Source organism: Choristoneura fumiferana, chromosome 11 (assembly GCF_025370935.1).
Source record: "Choristoneura fumiferana chromosome 11, NRCan_CFum_1, whole genome shotgun sequence".
Classification (NCBI taxonomy): Eukaryota; Metazoa; Arthropoda; class Insecta; order Lepidoptera; family Tortricidae; genus Choristoneura; species Choristoneura fumiferana.
In genome coordinates, this window is record NC_133482.1 from 17512149 (window position 1) to 17524902 (window position 12754).

The 12754-nt window shown below is 36.5% G+C and overlaps 1 protein-coding gene across 1 annotated transcript in view; it reads right to left on the bottom strand.

Annotated features, from left to right (window-relative positions):
- Positions 1–1416: 1416 nt before the first annotated feature.
- The window catches only part of side-IV (sidestep IV transmembrane protein), a 44054-nt gene continuing 32716 nt past the window's right edge, over positions 1417–12754 (bottom strand). Inside the window, exons 13-16 of the mRNA XM_074094730.1 lie at positions 9981–10134; positions 9370–9545; positions 8853–9001; positions 1417–8320 (exon numbers count right to left, since the gene is read on the bottom strand). Of these exons, the coding sequence (XP_073950831.1) occupies positions 8174–8320; positions 8853–9001; positions 9370–9545; positions 9981–10134 (626 nt within the window). The 3' untranslated portion in view covers positions 1417–8173. The remainder of the gene's footprint in view (positions 8321–8852; positions 9002–9369; positions 9546–9980; positions 10135–12754) is intronic.

A 12754-nucleotide genomic window follows, 5' to 3' on the forward strand; every position in this document is an offset into this window, starting at 1 on the left:
ACGGTACCACGCTACTGAGCTGCCATAACTGTAGCGTTGTAGCACACTCCACCAACACAATTTTTGTAATAAGTACCATATCGAAAATACAAACTGAGACTTGGATGCACAGAAAAACCAGAAAAAGAGACCAGCACTGGGAATCGAACCCGGTCCTCAGCAATCCGTGCTGCGTGCTATAGCCCCTACACCACTCCACTCCACCACTCCACTCCACTACTCCACTGCTCCACTGGTCCAGCAGTGGTATAGGGGTTATAGCACGCAGCACGGATTGCTGAGGACCTGGGTTCGATTCCCAGTGCTGGTCTCTTTTTCTGGTTTTTCTGTGCATACATGTCTCAGTTTGTATTTTCGATATGGTGTCACGGGATACCCGTAAAAAAAACAAATTTGGGGTTGAAATAAAAAATACAAAAAGACTCCAAAAAACCAATCATAATCTTAAGTACCAGTGGCTGTAATCACCCACGACCTCCGATCAACCTTCTCTCTCTAGCTTATTGCTATACCGTGTCCGAGAATAAAATGGTGAAACCGATTGTGATTGCAAGTGCATTAAACAAATGCACAACGTGTTATTTTCAAATTTCCGATAACTTTTAGGGAACATTTAATAGATTGGTTTTTTGGAATCTTTTTGTATTTTTTATTTCAATTCCAAATTTTTACTTTTACGGTCATCCCGTAAAACCTAAATTGAAAATACAAACTGAAATATAGATGCACAGAAAAAACAGAAAAATAAAACCATCACTGGGAATCACCAGTGGTGTAGCGGTATAGCACGCGGTACGGATTACCGAGGACCTGGGTTCGATTCCCAGTGATGGTCTTCTTTTTCTGTTTTTTCTGTGCATCTATATTTCAGTTTGTATTTTCAATTTAACATTTAATAGATCAAATGAAGTTAATTTCTCCGAGATACTAGTAGCCTAAAGTTAATGTTTAAGAGATAATCAAGAATTAAGATTATTAATAAGAGTGTAAAGGTCCTAATTTAGTACGTTTTTTAAAGTGCGCGTACAAATTGTAATACTTTAGGAAAAGAAGGTAAAAAAGACAGTTGCTTTATGAGTCACAACAAAGCCACTCGTCAAGTTTATGAATTTTGTAATTTTATCTTTAACAATGGCTGTGAAGGAATTTTTATTATGTATGAAAATAATGTTTTTGATTTGGCCAAAAAGTTAGTTAAAACTCAGAAATATTTTTCGTATCAACATGTATAAGTAATAGGTGCAATCGAAGAAACTGAATCTCGTACCAGGCAGGAACCTTTTCCTAACCTTTTTCGCTATAATTTCTTTGGCAAATGTATAATCCTATACATCAACCTAGCATAAATGTTCCACCATGGAACGCGATTCAGTTTCCTCAACTATACCTCAGGATTGATTATGAATAAAACTGCAATTAATAAATGCATGACATTGTATTTGGAAACATTTACAAGAAACGATCTCTTTATTTATCAACAATATTCCTGCTTCATACTCAGTATGATCGGCAATTGACGCTAGCCTAAAAACGGACACTTATCCACTTTCCATTGTAAAACCACGATAAATTACCGCTCATGCTAAACCCTCTCATTCTGACAGCAGGCCTGTGCCCTGCAATAGTACGTATATATGCTGAGATGATGATGATTGCAAAGGAATGGAATTCACTCCCATCGTCTGTTTTTTCGGATAAATACAACCTAGGGCTCTTCAAGACTAGAGTGAGAGTGAGGCTGTTATTGAACTTGTGAGATACACTTTTGGCCTCATCTGCACTTTTTACCAAGTGAGGGGTCACTCATGGGTCAGATTTTATGTAAAAAAAACCCTCGTGTTGCAGATGTTTATGGGCGGTGGTGATCTCTTACCATCAGGAGACCCACTTGCTCGTTTGCCATCCAGTCGAATAAAAAAAAACATTTTAAATACAATTTAACTGCACTTAGGTACAGTCGGATTATAAAATCAGGCTTGTTAAACAAGCTTTGACGCTCGCTATTGCATTCATTATCTCTTTCTGCTTTCATCTACCCTTTGACAGAAAGAAGTGGTGAAAGCGATTGTGATTCGGAATTCTTTAGGCAATACTCAGGACGCAAACTTTTTCGAGCAAAAGATGGGAAAGAATTAAAAATCCTCTAAGGTAAACGTACGAGTGCTCGTTACTGCCCCAGTAGCAGGGGTGTCACTAGGCCATTCCGCCGCCAAGCTACAAGTTCATACCGGGCCTCCCAACGTTGAGGCGATTCAGTGCGACTCAACGCGTGCGAGTGAACACGAGTTATGCGATAGACAGAGAAGCATACAGTAGGCACGATTCTTATGCCTAAACGTCACTTGTACGGCAGTGAAACTTCTGTACTTGTACTATTACTTATTCTGTGCCAGTAGTTGGCATCTTTAATTATATGTCATTAGCAATAGAGGTGACAGTAAGGTGTCGTCTATTGGGCATTTTGCGGGTGGTAGAACCTTGTGCAAGGTCCGCCCGGATTGCTATCACCATCTTGCTCGCTAATCCTGCCGTGAAGCAGCAGTGCTTGCACTGTTGTGTTTCGGCGTGGAGAGTAAGACAGCCGGTGAAATTACTGGCACGTGAGGTATCCCATCTTCGGCCTCTAGGTTGGCAACGCGTCTGCAATACCCCTGGTATTGCAGATGTTTATGGGCTGTGGTGATCTCTTATCATCAGGAGACCCGACTTGCTCGTTTGCCATTCAGTCGAATAACAAAAAACAAAAAAAATACAAAATAACTCTTTATAAATGATTCATCTTTTTTCACTTTTGACATAATTTACATGATTTCTCATTCTTGTGGTGATGATTACCGTGGTGTTACTAAGGAAAGTGAAGTGTGCATAATTAATAATATACAATTCTTAGCACCTTTAGACCTAAATTAGACTAGATGTTTTAATTTCGTTACAGATTTATACTTATTTACAAATTTACATTCGTACAAAATTATTAGTTGGGTTAAAAAAGTTGAAGTTATTTTAGTGATACCTAATTATATTCTAAACTTAATTATGAAACATGATGAGCATTTTATATATGTTCAAAATTATTAAAAAAACATTTCAGAATTTGTTAAAGATGGATTGTTATTTAATTTATATAAAACTGATTTATCAAATAATTCCTTTCGCGCTAAAACCTTGCAACTCCGTGACTTTACATGTTACGTCTAGGTAACGTCTATGCGACACTTGATGTTATCCAGCAAAAACTCCATCCATCTACAGCTTTCATACAAATCAATACAAAATATCGTACGGAAGTCAGTTACATCAGTATACTTAGGAAGTATCAACATGTCACAAAGATGACAATGATGATGAATGTCACTATAGATTCTGACGCATTTAAAACTTTACAAAACTTTATTCTCAAAAGAAATTCTCTGTTTCGATAGCTTGACGACAGAAGATATAAATATTAAAATAAAGTCACTGTCTCAAGAACATGTGAAATTTCCCCATTTTGCAGCACTAAAGGCTAGGCTAGACGCGCAGCACTTATCTATCTGTTTAGATTTGTTGTGTACGTGTATTGTATGTGTTAGTTTTATGTATTCTTGATACTGCTCTAATCTACTGTAAATTGCACCACCTGCTAAAATGTATTCCTTATTTCTGTCCAGTGGAAGAGATCGCTCTGGAGCGATAAGGCCGCCTATTGCTTACCTTAGAAAATCTCTATGTATATACTTGTGTTTTCTGTACTGTTTACTGTATTGGTGTGCAATAAAGAGTTATTGTATTGTAGAGTTGGTAAAAGGGACCAGATTTTGTATGTGAAATCTGTCATTTGATTGCGAACGCGAGCGTCAGAAACGTTAGGCCATACGGCTTCAGGTTAGGATTCTGGCCTTTTATATATTTTTGTTTTAAATGTGTTTTTGTTACGGTATTAGTAAAAAAAAGTTTATTGCACCGAGCAGCAAAAAATTTGGCTCTCAAATGTTTGCAGTAATAGCTAATTTGGTATGAAGAGTTGGCCAAATTTTGTGCCGCTAAGTATATATTAAACTATGACAAATAGTCGTTTTGTACTGTCGCCACCTTGAGTTTTTTACAGTTAAACATATCGAGATATGTCATGAAAGTAAGGAAAAACGAAAATTCGTTATTGTTTTTCGATGTTTAGCGGCAATATTAAATTCTAAGCAAATTGACTCAGTTATTAATTCTCAAATCATTTTAACATTGTTACTTATTTGTAAAACACTATTTCATTATAAAATAATTGTGAATGGACGGAAGATAATTTACAAAAATTAAGCTGCACAACATTGAAAAATCAGATAAAACAAGTAGGGCTGCGAATCGAACCAAAATAAGATAATTATCATTTTGACCTGGCCATAATCATTCTGCATGGAAACCCAACCCCCAAGAACTCTTCTTCTCAGGTCAGAGTCTCAAACAAATTTCAACGACAAATGGTACAAGTCATCTACCGTCTGGAAACTCTCTCACAGGTGATTATTACGCAAAAATTGGTGTCCGGACCGAACACTAAAAGCAGAAACTATATATTTTTAATAAATTTAAATAAAACCACTGTTTTCCAAGACCACTTTAGAAAACTTGACAGTTTACCCATCAATGTCGGGTCAAATAACCCCATAAAATCTGTAACTATCGTTTAAGATTTCGTTTGCTCGAGAAACTCATAACTTCACGCGAGTTATCCGAACGTGGTAACAGGGCAATCAGGCTAACTGATAGATATTGGGTTAACTGGTAGATAAATGTTGTCGTTCGATTTAACGACGCGCCGCGTGTGGCCGCCAAGGCGGCGTTGTGGCCACCGAGACAGCGGGTAATTATGGCTTTACTATCAATTGGTTCAGGTTAAAGATATATTTTTTTAAAAAACAAACAAGTACCCTTTCATAATAGATAAAATTAAAAGGTCTGACTGGGGAGGAGCGGGATCTCCTGGCACAGGTTTCTTTGTAAACTTAATAGGAGATCTCACATGTTAGTACATTAGATGGCTTAATTAACAACAATAAATATTTTTTCATTTTCATTTTTTCACTTACGGAGGAAATGCAAACTATGCAGTCCTTTAGAGAAACAAATTAAATTACCACAAAATAAGTTGTAAGTAGCTTTAATTTTACAGTTGCCTTTAGTGTTATTATTATGTATAGTATTATTATCTGCGAACTGTGTGTTTATTCTATAAAAGATTTTTTAAATATGAAGCCCAAAAACGAGTAAACTTAGTTTTAACTTTTAGATCGCTTTATTTTGCTTCATAAGTTTCACAGCTGAACAAAATCAAGTGGTTTTTATTGTTTGCATGCTTACCCAAGCCAAATTTGGCGCACAGTGAATAACATGTATTATGTACCATCTTGTATGTACCCATTTTCTGCAATAAACTTTATCTTTATCTCTTTATCTTTTATGTGAAACCTAGTTTTTATTATCTTTACTAATAAATAATTATTAACACAGCGACATTTTCATAAGTACATCAAAAGAAAGTATTGATTCAATCGACGCCGATTTCTTTTATGCTCTCCACTGGTTCTATTAAAAAAAAATAGCTCCATCGATACTATCGATGACTCCGCCAATGTCGAGGTTGAAAAAGACACTATCGGTTAGTCGTTGCACGGTAGCTTCTGTGTTCACTGTTTTATCTATTTACAAGACTAGTAGTAACTTTAAACTAATTGTTCCATTTTGAATCTGAGAGTTTTTTTTTCTAAAGATATTTCTCGCTTGTTTCGTGGCGCCACCGTCTCCTTCAAGATCGACCCACAGGGTGTTAAACTAAATTACATTTTCGGCCTTCCCAGTAACAGAGCCTTGACCGGTGTTAAATATTTGTCCAATTTATTATCCGTCACGTTTGGACCAATCTCGAACTATCTCGTTAGTGTTGCGTTAGAGAAAGTCGGGGCTCCACTTTCATTTGTCCGAAGTTGAGATACTTTGAAAATTCTTTTGTTTGTAGTTACAATCGTAAATTGGTTTACTTTAGTGTTGTGTTTACAAATAAAGATTTGAGGAACAATAAAAACTGATTATGACTGGCATGTAAAATGTATGCTTTTGTTATTTTGTAACAAATACAGACACATAAAAGAACAACCTCTAAACAAATGTTACATGTAGACTTGAGACAGTGTTGAAATGTATCATTAAAATAACAATACCGATGAATAAAGCTTAATTATAGACATAATCAAATATATCCAGTACAATATCATATTATGATTATGAATAAAAAAAAATCATAGAACTCAATTACGGAAAAGAATATTAATATTATAGTTGTAGTAATAACTATGTCAAATACCTAAAAGTAACTGTTTATACCATTTTTAGTAAAATGATGAACCTTAATAAAAATAGTCATAATTAAAATCTTTAAAACAACGTCGTGAATTCAAATCGAAATCTAGGTCTTTGGCGATTATTTCAAGAAACAAATAAATTATGTTAATCTTAGGCCACTATTTCGAAGTAATAACAAAGTATCTCCAAATGTATCCACAACATTTTAGCTACTGGTTCGGTAATATCAAATGAATGCCCATTAAAAATGTAACAAGCTTTGATCGAAGTCGATAATTTCAGTAAGTGTATTTGGTAGTTATTCGAAGTGTGTAACGCGTTATTAAGTCATTAGTTATTTTATGACATATGACAGCATCAAAAATAAAGATTCAACTTGTGTTGCACCAATTTACTATAACGGTAACGCAACGCATGACGATCCTGCAGTGGGACACTATACCAGGCTAGTTAAAATAAAACTAAATTTCGGCTTGCAGAAATAAAACCGAAGATTTGACGACCAATTTGAAATTGATGCATCGCACGTTAACTGAAAAATATTTCCTTGGACGTTCATTCTGGATACATTTGGTGATACATTGTAGAATTATTATAAAAATTATCTATCATAGCATTGAAATTAAACGTATCACACTCTTACATTTAATATTTGTACACAAAATTCGTGAAAGTTAATACAATAAGAGTACTAAAGGAACACAGTCAAATATTTATCACTAAGATGCTTTACATTCGATTGGTCTAAAGTCAGATTTTGGATACGATTTGGAATATAGTGGAATTTTATAAAATTTTATTTGGTCACACCTGTACTCCTGTTTATTATTACAAGTTTGACTTGACCTACTTCCAGTGGCTTACTTGAATTTTGGTATAAAAAGATTTAGATGACAAAGTAGACAGTCAACAAAAAGGACGTCACAGTTTTAGTGCAAATCGGTTATCCAAGATTTGACTGCAGACTTACAGATTGAGGACAGTCGGCGCAAGTCAGTTTATTTTCTCAAATGTACAAATTTATCTAAGTTGTCAAATTTTTAGTTAAAAAAAATCGTTTTGAGCATTTTTGACGATTGCTTAGTCAAAAGTTTAAAGAGCATTTTTAGCGTACAATATCGACTGAATCAAATCTATATGAACGAAGTCTTATTTCCAATAAACTTATTGGTACATGGGAAAACTTCATTGCGCCAACTATCTTTCGCTAGAAAAGAACTCGATTCAGGTAATAAAACGATCTTTCATTTATAATTATTATAAGTTTCTCGAGTTATTCAACTATAAATGAAGTATACGTTTTAAAGCGATGACAATAAGTTGTTTTCATCGCATAGGATATTCTAGGTGTTTTAAAATGAGCCTGGATTATTTCAGCATATATTAGTTGACTGAACTCTCCTATAAAGGTTTCTAATTGAAATTTTAAATTTTAAACACTCATAATTGCTGGTAGTGGTAAACTGTAGACCACGCCAGTCTATTTTTACGGTCTCATCTCTCACGTTTCCACCATTTTGAAAAACTGGACGAATTGATGGAAATAATCCTTATAATTATTAAAAAAAATCTCACAAATTTACATGAGAATCGGTTGAGAAATGCACTGTTAATGAAAAAAACCAGACATCCGGACGTCTGACACAGCAAACAATCAAAGAAGAACACCAGACAACCAATAAAGAAGCATTTCTTCCATTTTTTCCCCAAGCTTTGCACTTTGCACTCACTCGGCCATCCTGAAAAACATTTTAGCAGTATCCAGTCAAATCAATCCACCTGCTGAAACCTCCTTATCTCAATTCTATCTTGTCTTCCAGTTACTATATAACCTAAGCTACTTTTATATACAGCTCTCCTGGACCCGATGGGATGTCGTGACGACCTCAGGTCGGAGCCGGTGGGCCGTCAATGATGACGTCACGCCGGTTGCGGAGGACGGGCTACACGCGTTCACACCTTTGTTGACGCGCCCTAAACTATGGTACGACTGTAACAATGTGTTTTTGTTAGCGCTAGACCATGAAGAACTGAATGTATAATAGACGTATTTTATCAAAAGCGTTCCAAGCCTCAGCAATTATTTTTTTGATTTTAGAACTAATTTCAGTAACATCAAAAGTGAAATTAAATAATAACCTGATAACGTTTTGGAATGTTTTTGCTAAACCCAAATATGTTATGCCGGCCACCGGCTTATCGGGCTTACACTATTCAGTTATAAACAACCAATGCAACAAAAAAAAGCAACCGGTTGGAAGCATTAATATCCGAAAATTGTTTTTTTTTTCCAAACTGTCGCAATAGATTTTAGACACTAAGGCAGGTAATAAAGTGTAAAACTTAATTTTCAAAAATATAAAATTGTTACCCTTTCTCAAAAAACATTAATTTAGTGACACGACGCTATAAGTAAAGTACACCAAACATTATTATTATTATAAAAAAATAAAAACTGAAAAATATTAAGAAAGAAAATTAATATTTTGTACTGTACTGAAAATTTATTCTATTAAACTCACACTAGTTAAAGGTATCCTATAATCCTTCTTCCGCAGGTCCGCGTAGTAAGCCCCGTCGGGGTCGACGCGGACCTCCTCGATCTTCGGGACCTTGGAGGCGGAGGGAGGCCGCTGGAGGCTCATATAGCCATTGGAGACCGGCCTCCGCTCTAGAAGGGAAAATATATTTGTTTGTATATTGGTACTCCTGTGTTCGGGTGAGCAAGACTGTAATCATCATCATCATCATTCCAGCTTATAAACGTCATACTGCTAGGCTCAGACCGCCTGTCATAATGCTTGTGGACCATAGTTCCAACGGACCAGTGTGAATTGCGAACTCCACACACACCATTGGATTACTTTGCAGGTATGTGCAGGTCTCACAGTGTTCAACTTCATCGTAACGCTCGTCATAAAACTTAAATGCAATTTCACACATTTGCATTTTGAAAAAACTTAGGTAAAGGTGCGTGTTTAGGTTTGAACCCTCGACTTGAGAAACCATAGATCGAACCACTAGGCCACTTTGGCTTACCGTATAAGGAAGGTATGATGTCAGGATCGGCGTCGTCTTCTCTCGGGTCAGGCGCATGCAGTAGCGCCCCCCGCGCCCCTCTCGTCTCCCCCCTCGGCTCCGTACTGCTCGCCCTGGACTCCGCCTCTTTGACAGGAGTGGGGCTTTGGGCTGCACGCTCCATGTACATGGCCTCGCTGGGTAAGGAAACCATTCGCTTTATGGTTTGAAGGTTACAGAAGATTTACTAGATAGAGTAAGCGGACCGGACAAGGGGAAAATTGTGATAGGGCGTAACTTCAACACTGTAAATCCTTAATTTTCGAAAAAAATATTTTTTTGAAAAGTTTGTTCTAGAAAATGTTATTAGAGCGTTTACTCAGGTTGGACAGAATATAAACTTTGTCAGTCAATTAAATTATTTTGAGGATATCTTTATAGAATTCAGATTTATACTTTATGAACAACTAAAAAAAGTTGAAATGTCATTTTAAAGTACAACATCCCATAAATAACTGAACTGATTTTAATGAACCTTAGCTGAACCGCATCAAAATTTCTACCCGTTTGGAAGCTTATTGCCACACAGTCAGACACCTTTTTTCATCAGGGGTTGTAAAAGCTTTCTTTACCTCAAAGGCGCATGCTTCGCCGGCAGATGGCGGTGTCGATTGGCGTGCCTCCTGTACAGTACGGCTAGTACTCCGCAGACAGCCGTGGCCAGCAACGCTGACATGGCTGCGATGGACACCAAGACCGGAGAAACACCGAGGCTATTGCTCTCCCCTTGAAGAAAAGAGATACTGTTATTGAGGTTCTATGCTTTTTCTCAACTCACGTTTCCCAAATGTTTCATTTGCCAAACTGTTTTGCCAACTCAGGATTTTCTTCGAAAGGCATAAGAAAAAAAACAGAAAAAAATTGGTTTACGAGAAAATTGTTTTTTTTTTTATTTTATTCAATCCTATCGAAGAAGGTTTCAAATTAAAGCTAATAATTAGCCTATTCTAAATATATATGAGTAATAATAGTTTTAATTTACCATTTTCACATAAATAACAGAAAGTGTGATATAAAACAATAAATTGAAAAAATCAAAAACCCAACTGCCTTAAAAAATACTAAAAAGACAACTCTACTGGGCTAGAACTCTGTTTAAGTAGCTAACTTAACGTTCAACAGTCGGGGCCCATTCAAATCGCGACCAGCTCAAAAATCTAAGTAAATACCCCACATCTCATTGTAGGAAAACCGTAGGAAAGCAGTCGGGCGCGCAACCGATGTATGAACTTAACTTTGCGAAATGGTGATATACTGAATTTTTTCAACAGCCAAAGATTTCATAGCCCACAAAGGCCACTCAGTTTTCCTATGCCTACTTTAATAATAATGCTTTCTATATTTAATACGACATGAAATAACTAATAGGTACCGAATAATTAGTTCAAGTTTGTAGTCATAATTGAAAATATTAATGCTTAAATATATAGACAAACACATTAAGTTGTTTTAACGTTTGATAACATACTATAGTACTGGCCGTATTTAGCTTTTTTTCAGGACGCTTTCCTCAACAGTAACTAACGACCACGACCACTCTCAAGACTGTGTAGCGACATATAAAATAAACATAACCCTCCTTCTTCGCAGTCGGGTAAAAGAAGACCGTTTGTATGCCTTTTTAGGCACATAATGTGTTACAAGATGGATATCTTACGTATATACGCGTATTATGTATTTCGTCTTGCATAGCTGGCGCATATTGCTACTATATTAAATACAGTTACTGCAGAAATGTTTGCTTGAACACCCGCGTTTGCTAAATGCATATATCAAACACGCTAACTTGCTTATTATAGCTTCACTGCTCTATTACTGGGAATATAACTGTATTACTATATCACATAGTTCTACAACGACTATTATATCCAAACAAAAAACTGATCAAGTGCAAATCAGACCCGCGCATTGAGGATTCCGTACAATTTTAAAATCATACAAATTATTTTGTGTTTTTCGAAGTTTAAGTCAAAATATCTTTATTCAATTTTGACTGTAATTAGCACATGAATGTCGAAAAATCTACCACCGGTTCGGAAAAAAATCTGTTGAGAAGAATCCTGCAAGAAACTCAACGTTTGTATTGTGGATCAGTTCTTTTTGAGACTTTTTTTTACTTGTGCTGTAAGGCTTGTCATATTTCATAAGTCTATGTGAATTCTAAGTGCCTCCGCTAGCTGACGCGGCTGCCCGCCGCGTGCGCATGTTCGCGGGTCCCACTCCGGACACCCGCCGTATTAAAGTCCGTCGCACGCGCCCGTGCCAGTTAGCGCCGTTCATACAATTTCTTATTAGACGGGCGTCCGTTCCAGGTGATCCGCGTCAGCTAGCGGAGGCACTTAGGCGGTTTCAGACCAGCGTTTTTACGCTACGCTAACGTTTTATACGCGCTTACACTCGCGCTAGATTTAATCGAACGCGCGTGGACGCGCTCATTCTCAATGTTAAACACTCGAAGAAAACAAAACCGCACCCGCACACAGTACACGCGCTTCTAAAAACTAGTTTATACGCGCAAAACGCTAGTCTGATAGCTCAACGCGTTATTGGGTAGGTAGGTTTTCATAGAAATACGGCCAACACAGTCCTAATGAGAGTTCCTTTTCCTTTTGAGTCATGGGACCCTAAAAATAGAAACAGCGTTTTGACTACACCTTACGATAAACGTGCGGCGCACGCGATTCAAATTACTCTGTAGTTTTAGGATTCCGTAGGAATTAACTTTGTACCTCAAAGTATCTCAAAGTTTGTCAATTGTGCTTTGTTTCTTTTCTTTCGTACAATCAAGAGTTTACATTTTTTTTTATTTGACTGGAAGGCAAACGAGCAAGTGGGTCTCCTGATGTTAAAAGATCACCACCGCCCATAGAGACCTGCAACACCAGGGGTATTGCAGATGCATTGCCAACCTAGGTTGGCAATGCTTCTGCTCCGAACCATCTTGCTCGCTCGCTTCGCTCGCTCGCACAAATCAAATTGTTTTCAACATAATTTCTATTACTCATATTATCTAAAGTCGTAGTTAAATGAATTAGCACTTTCAAATGTATGCCTGGAAATGTTTCTAAGAAAATATCTATATGCCTATCAATATTATGGATTTGGTTTCTTAGACCTAGACGCTTTAGGCATTAAAACGATATGAGTAACAACCATTAGTACGGTGAAATATATGGCTAAAACTATTTCTGAATAATTATCGTTAGATCTTGGAACGTTATAGTTAAAAAAATATGACTTTTGTGATTATAGAATTTAATATTATGTGCCATTAATATTAGAGCTAATAAGCATTATTCTGAACAAAAATTATGACTAGTGATGTTTATTTTTATAAATTATATGG